Genomic DNA, 7500 nt, shown 5'->3' with positions numbered 1-7500 from the left:
ATATTTCATCTTAATACTCAGTTTTTCTGCGAGGTTCAACAAGGACTTTTAAACAATTCAGTTTTAAACCTGTTACATGTGAATCGAGGCGAACCGACATATTGGACGTATTACCCCTCCAAGAACACCAATGTTTTTTTCTCGTGTGTTGCATACTTTTTACGCCAGGTGAATTGAAGTTTGGAATATTTTTTTGATGGTTTTCTATCAAAATTCAACTTTCAGAGAGAAGGCAGTTGTGTCTACAGTCTACACCACAGGAAAGCGGCAAGAGGCTTGTAGACAAACCAGTTTCGCCTCTATCTTCTGCGAGTGCTTCAGGTCACAGTAGTAGGTTGGTGAAAATAATGATTTATCAGATTTGATCATTTTAGGGAGCCGACATTCATAGGCTATATTCCATATGGATGGACATAAATTCTAACAAGCTCATTACTGGCTTTCAAGCATCAGTTTGTGGTGATAAATAAATATTGTCAATGGCATAGACGTCATTTACTGAATAAAAACACAAATTAAATGTTGGCAAACAAATAGAAATAGATGTACATCTTCAAAACCACTCTTGTTCTTATCATATATCTGAGTCTGGTCTGCCTGCTTTCTTTTTTCTTTTTCAGGGTTCAAGTCAATGTAACAGATACCACTACAAAGTCTGAAGAAATCCATGAAGGACATTTTACCCTTTTAGACACTCAAAAGCAAAACATCTGACAGCCATATATGGTTCTACATTCTAATCATATGAGACTTGAAGTCTACTGTACATTTTGTACATACTTTTTACTCTGGCCGAAGGCACGGCGACCAGAGTTGAGTTTTCAGCCAGTTTTTTTTGCGTGTCTACCACAAATCGGCAAAGCCTGCTGACCAAAAGAATCGTCGGCTCTAAGAATGTGACGTATACGGGAAGAGCTGTTGCAACGTTAAAGTGGATAATGGACAGAGAAAAAGGTGTTCGGAGTGAATGCACGCTAAAAATATTGAGCGGTACAGGAACGAATCGGTCAGTGAATCGAAAATATTGCCAAGTTGCATGCAAAGTTCCAAAGTATGTCACTAGTGATCATGTGTTGAGATTATCTGTGAGCACAAAATGCGAATGTGATGAAAGAGTTTCGAAAGAGAAAACTATCAGAATTATTACGGAAACCTATAACCATGCAAAAGTGTGAACTACTGCAACTAAGAAAAATAATGTTGATCGACGCAAGAACGAACAGTATCTTTTTATGACGCCATATTGAAATTCCAACCACGCGAGGCATGGGAAAGCAAAAGAACTATGTACCGGAATCCGTATTATGATAATCTTTGTGTTTCTTGTAATTACTTGTTTTGAAATTTGGAGTAGGGGAACGTTAACGATTGTTCTTTGCATGCAGTGGTGTCATTGTAATAACAATAAGTATAGATCATCTACAAGCAGTATATAAGTTTGTGTACTGTCACGTACGATTTTCAGAAACGGTCTCTGATTCATTTGAAGATTTTGTTACGCTCCCTGAAGTGAAACAGATACACTCAGGTGTACAAAATTATTCAACGGCCCCTATAAAGTCAATGAAGAAACTTATAATCAGGTCTTGTTATTTGATGTTTATTGACGCCAACAATAAGAATTAATTCTAACGCCGTGTCCAGACGGGATCGTGAACCAAGTGTAGTGAGAGTGTCCAATCGGCGGGGGTGGTTGGGTCGTGGGTCGTGGGTCTCTGACCCTAACCTAGTCCTAACCCTTTTTTTTTATCAACGACTGGAAATTCTCGAAACAGACAAGACCTAAATAAAGGCGCTGTTACACTGTGAAATGTTTCGTGCGACTTGTCTCGCAATGTTTTGGCGACATTGTGGCGGAACAAGTTGCACGAAACATTTCACAGTGTAACATACCCTGCAACGGCCAAAATCGTTGAGAGACAAGTTGCAAGAGCCGTTGCCGAAAGTAGAATTAAGTTCTACTTTTCGTGCAAATTGTCTCGCAACGATTTTGGCCGTTGCAGGATATGTTACACTGTGAAATGTTTCATGCAACTTGTCCCGCCACAATGTCGCCAAAACATTGCGACACATGTTGCACGAAACATTTCACAGTGTAACAGCGCCTTAAGACCTAAGACAATTTTTTTTATCTTCAAACAAACACGACCCACCACCCACGCGATTTAGCCTCACCCGGTAGGCTCATTCATATATCGGCTAAACCAGTTTGACAAACAGTCGGGAAACAAGCGACCCCAAAAAGATCCAAGATCTTTCGCATCAGAGTACCCAAATTCTGTTTTACCGAGCAATGGCACAATTAAGAGAAAAGGTTCAGGGAACGCCATGCGGAACATTACACAGGAGGGGGAGGGGGTATTACCTTGCGCTGGACAGCTCACGAAACAAACATAACCAGAGATAATATAATAAAAGTTTATGCTATTTATTATCTCATTTAGTTTATCTGAGGACATTTTTCTGACAATTGTATAAATTTTGCGTATCTTATATTATGGCTCCTGTTATATTATAATGCGTCTTTACACTGTGATAATTTCATGAATGCGTTTAATATACATGTACTTAACCAGAAGCACATGACCTTGAATGAAGCGTGTAACTTGCAACTATTTTTCTTGGAACAAAGCTGGGGATTTTAGGACACCAGTTTTATGCCCAAATATGGACAAAAATAAGATCGAGGCTGCACGCCCGGAAAAATGCACAAGGTATGTTACATCCAAACAAGGGAATTTTTAAACTCAAAAACCCCAGCTTTTAACCAGAGTTAAACGCTTCAAGGTCATAAGCTTTTGACTTAACAATATAACGTTAAGATTGAGAAGCGAGAAAACTCCAGCTCGCATGAAAAGTTTTTGCCAACTCAAACGACGGGATAAAATTTCACGTACAAGGAGAACTGAATAACGACGTCCTAATACCGGAACTCGTTTCGTAAACCTGCGAAAAATTTGTAACGGGCAGGAACAATTTTGTCGTGTAAGTTCCATTCCAGAATATGTACACAGAAGGCTATGATCGTTTTTTTGAAACAGAATAGAAAAAATTTGGGACGATCCCAGTCTGTTCCTTTAATTTAGAACACGTCAAAACGCTCGCTCTCTCTCTCTCTCTCTCTCTCTCTCTCTCTCTCTCTGGTATCAATCCTCAACTGTTTTCCTGCGCTCGTGCTGTATAAAGTGCAGCCGTTTTCTTGCCACCGCAAGCTCGTCTTTTGAAAAGAGCTGTTAATAGAAGTAGCACCGGTAACTGCATGATGATAACGGGTCTATGTATCTACCACTCGTGTACATAAAGAAGTGTAAAAACACTGTAAACCCGATTTTTCGTTAAAAGGCCACTACGCCTTCATTAAGGCCTCCAATTTAGGGCCTGCACAGAAACACTGAAAGCGACGACGAAAACAACGATTGCGCCACATTTTTAAAACTCTAGCTTTTACACAATTATCCCGACAAAACACTTCCACTCATTGTTGACTGTGAAGACGCCTTCATAAGAAATACGTTTTTTCGAGTGAAAAGCTATTTGCGAGCTACATTTCAATAAGAAAATTAATCTTATTACTGGGTTGCCATATGACAATCCAGTCATAATTTGCATCGCTTTTTTTTTTTTAATTTAGGAATTAAGCAGCGAAAAAACCCTCACACGGTGTTTCTCCACGTATTCCTGCTATACCTGGTAAATCAAATCGCGTTGACCTGTGAACTACCCGGAATTGCATGCAACGAAAAACTCTTCTAAACTCATACCTCTTCACTGCTTGATCGTCAACACAAAACATAACGACGGTTTCAACATTCCTACATTAAGTTCACTATGACCGCCTTCAACACCACCAAACTTAAGTAGCGCAGTTGTTGCGCACTCAAACAAAACAAACCCTTCCTTGCCAAAGCAAGCACAAATTTGTGTGGATGTCACAACGATTGAGAAAGTGTTGTTTGGGTACGAAGTTTAAATAGATACTTTTGGAAAGTTTCGTGAAGTAATCCCGTAACCGTCCAAATCGTCGAGTAATAAGTCGCTATCCGACATGTCGGCCAATACCAAATCACTTCCAACTGATCGAGTCTCCAGATCATCTGGGTCAGCGGAAGAACATGAATGCTCCAAGTGACTGTAGGGAAGGTTGCTGGATGCTTCTGCTGGGTTATGTGTCACGGTTATCATTTTTTCCATTTGCTCTGTGGGTTTCTTCTTGACTATAAAAGAAGCAAAGTATACACTTGTTAATTATGGTCTTTGTATAAAAGGACCAAAGATGTGGGAGTATTTCAATGTCACGTAAACCACAAACAGATTGAATAAAAGGCTTTAGTTTCTAAAGAAACTGTGTTGCTGCGTCGGTGGGGAAGTGAAACACAGAAATGGATTTATCAACTGAGTTGATAATGGTAAATTGACCACTACAGAGGAATTTTTTTACGGTGGTCAATTTACCATATCAACCCAGTTGATAAACCCATTTCTGTATCACATACAGATTGAACGCGACTTCACAACCTTACTTGAAAAACAAATCTCTATAGTTGTAAACGTGGTGACCATTTGCCTTTTGCTTTGCTGTAATGTTCAACCAAGTTCTGGTTATTGGATTGAATGAATATGCGAGAAATTACTGAATCCTAAGTAGCTAAAGCGAAAGCGGCTAAGCGATATCTTCCCGCGCTCTCTTTCATTTTAGTCGTGAAGTAAACAAAACTCCATCTTCCGGATGTTTCCTGTGCTAAAATGATCAAAAAGTCACTTTCTTTTTGCTTCAGATTTTGAAAGTGGCAGTTGCTTAACACCTGACTGGCAAAATTTTGAGATTTGATTTTTATACAAAGGCCGTTTACTCTGAAAGTAAGTTTTGGATTTCACGGTCCGCCATCACTCACGTTCAAACCTCAGAGGGTTAGTGACGTCATTTATTCACGAGGTTAAAATTTCAGCGTGTGAATGAAGCTTCTTATATATGCAAAATACCAGTTTTAAAGTCTGGAAGAACGAATCTCCCGTGCTGCATATTAATTCAGTCGCGTACACACCCACTGCACCCTTAAACTAGTGAGCCTTTAAAGTCATTTTCTCCTTGATCCAGCTCTCTCAAGATTTCAAAGTTAGTCTGAATGGCGGGCCATTAAATAGGAAAATTCCAGTTAAAATAATGAACAGGTGTCTTTTTAAATCAAGGCTTTAAAGTTTAATTTGGTTAATATAGTTTTGAAATCCAAATAAAAATCTAAGAATTTACCTTTCGGTCATAGTACCACTTTAAGGAAAAACTCTTTAGATTTTTTTTTGAAGACACTTTTACCTGGATCGATATCACATCGCCAAATGTCAAGTGTCCTTCCCATCTCAGTTTGATTACGTGTCTTGCCTCCAACCACCAATAAACAGGCAATAAGATGAGTCACAGACTTTCTCAAATCCGCGCTCACACTAGAGTCCACACTCAAAAGTTCATGACTTTGTACTCGGACATTTTTTGCCGTGGAAACACCCTGAGACGGAAGGGTCTGTGACCTATTACCTGAAGCAGTGTTTAAGTGAAGCTTAGTCTTAGTTCCCTGTGGTACGTTTAAAGAATCATCCGACAAGGTCATTCCTCGTGAGTTCTCGTAAACCTCACGAGTATTCTCGTAAACATCGGTGCTTGCCATGGAAACCGGACGACTCTTATCGCGTTTATTATCAGACCCGCTGATAATAGAAGACCTGTCCAGGTTGGTGACAGGATCATGCCACGAATCCCCTGTAGGGTCCCCACGGGTGCATGGCCTGCTGTCTAGTTTCTCATTACGCATAAAGCTCGTTGGCATTGGGGTACAGGGCGGGGCGGAGAGCGAGGTGGAGGGTCGACTGAATACAAGAAAAACTGAGGAAGGGACCACTTCCGCAGAGAAACAGCTGCGGACAGGCGGGGATATTCCACCACGCGGGCGAACAGCGCTCCAGGTACGATTCCCTGAAATAAGAAGGTATTAACGGCGTAAATCCCGGCAAACGTGGCATGTATAAAAAAACCAGGAAACAATCGCGAGTGTGAGAAGTTTGATTCCTTTCGCACTACGTGCTCACATTGGTTCAAGAAAGTAGGGGTTCTTTTAAATCACTACCCAAATCATGCGATAGTAATTCCTTCAGTCATACCGGTCGTCTCGGATCTTCGCCAGTGTTTCAGTATAGTTGACCTGTTTGTACGAATCTTACACAGACAACTTTCTCATTCCCTTCTTCTGTCATAAAAATGCTAATCATGTTTCGCGATTTTTTTTTGGTAAAACTGCTCACCCATATCAAAGCGCCACATCGAGTTTTGTAAAGTGCCATCGGTTGTTTCCCCTCCAAATATTAGCATGCCTTCTCCTAGCTATAGACGGAAAGAAAACACGTTTGCATGAGATCTTTTCAGTTGAGCACCAAAACCGTTTCTGGCAACAGTTCTTTTGGTTCTGCATTCCAAATCGTTAGGATCGGTATCTGAAAATTTCGTGCCATTTACGCAACCAATGAAAAGCACTGAACAGCTATAACAATTTACACTCAACAAAAGCATGATCGCGGGTGCTCCTTCCTTATTGGTTCATCAGCAAGTCTGTTTTTGTTGTCATTGACTTAAAGTAAAGTTGTTCCTTTTGATCAGATGACACACAGAGGAAACATTGACTGCGATGGTTATAGTGAGAAAATGTTAACGTAAATGCTCTGTTTACAGTGGAGTGCGCTGAGCTATCAAGCTTGTTCACAGGCACCCCACTTCTAATAATCTGAAAGAAACGATTCAAACTTAACAGAAACATGATTAAGAATTAACCCCAACTGACAGGAGTCAACCAGTTGGCTATTTACAAAGCTGGTGAAGTTGAACCGCGACAACCGGAAAACAAATCCAAACCAGAGGATAGAACGGGATTTGAAACCGCATGCAAACCCAACACCTTAACCAGTGGACCAAGACGCCTCCCTGATAGTACTTGCCATTCGAGCTAGTAGCCTATCAGAATGGGCGGAGAGCACTATTAACTTGTATGGCGTACAATAATAATCCATATCCCCTTCTCTCGCTAAACGCCGCGTTTTAAGCCGGGAGCAACTAAAGGGGAAGAGTAACACCATCAACTGAAGCTCCGCCAACATAAAAAAAAAATGCGACATAGAAAATTTAGAAAAAAGGCTTTACCTTAATTGCTGAATGACCAAACATGGCAGGAGGACCGCCACGACTCTTTATTTTTGACCAAGAGTAGGAAACTTGATGAAAAAAAAGAAAATGAAAATTACACATATTACACAAGCAAATCTATCACACGACACATATTCGAGAACTGTTATTCTTTGTCAGTGCACTCACCACATCAGATACTTAAAAATAACCCAAAGGTCGTGGGTTCAATTCCCACCCTGGTCAGAGTTTTTCTCTGTCCTTATGTGGATCCAATTCCATTAGTAGGGCCAACGCTCACATGGTTTACATGGGTAGAAAATAACACTTCACATTAC

At 40.4% G+C, this 7500-nt stretch overlaps 1 protein-coding gene across 1 annotated transcript in view; it reads right to left on the bottom strand.

The window, feature by feature from the left end:
- Nucleotides 1–2404: 2404 nt before the first annotated feature.
- Nucleotides 2405–7500, bottom strand: part of LOC138012581 (uncharacterized) — a 45061-nt gene continuing 39965 nt past the window's right edge. Inside the window, exons 18-21 of the mRNA XM_068859386.1 lie at nucleotides 7181–7251; nucleotides 6292–6370; nucleotides 5312–5965; nucleotides 2405–4214 (exon numbers count right to left, since the gene is read on the bottom strand). Of these exons, the coding sequence (XP_068715487.1) occupies nucleotides 3967–4214; nucleotides 5312–5965; nucleotides 6292–6370; nucleotides 7181–7251 (1052 nt within the window). The 3' untranslated portion in view covers nucleotides 2405–3966. The remainder of the gene's footprint in view (nucleotides 4215–5311; nucleotides 5966–6291; nucleotides 6371–7180; nucleotides 7252–7500) is intronic.

The sequence above is a fragment of the Montipora foliosa genome, chromosome 8 (genome assembly GCF_036669935.1).
Source record: "Montipora foliosa isolate CH-2021 chromosome 8, ASM3666993v2, whole genome shotgun sequence".
NCBI classification, from domain to species: Eukaryota; Metazoa; Cnidaria; class Anthozoa; order Scleractinia; family Acroporidae; genus Montipora; species Montipora foliosa.
The sequence above is the reverse complement of the archived record's forward strand: the minus strand, read 5'-3'. Positions and strand labels throughout refer to the sequence as shown.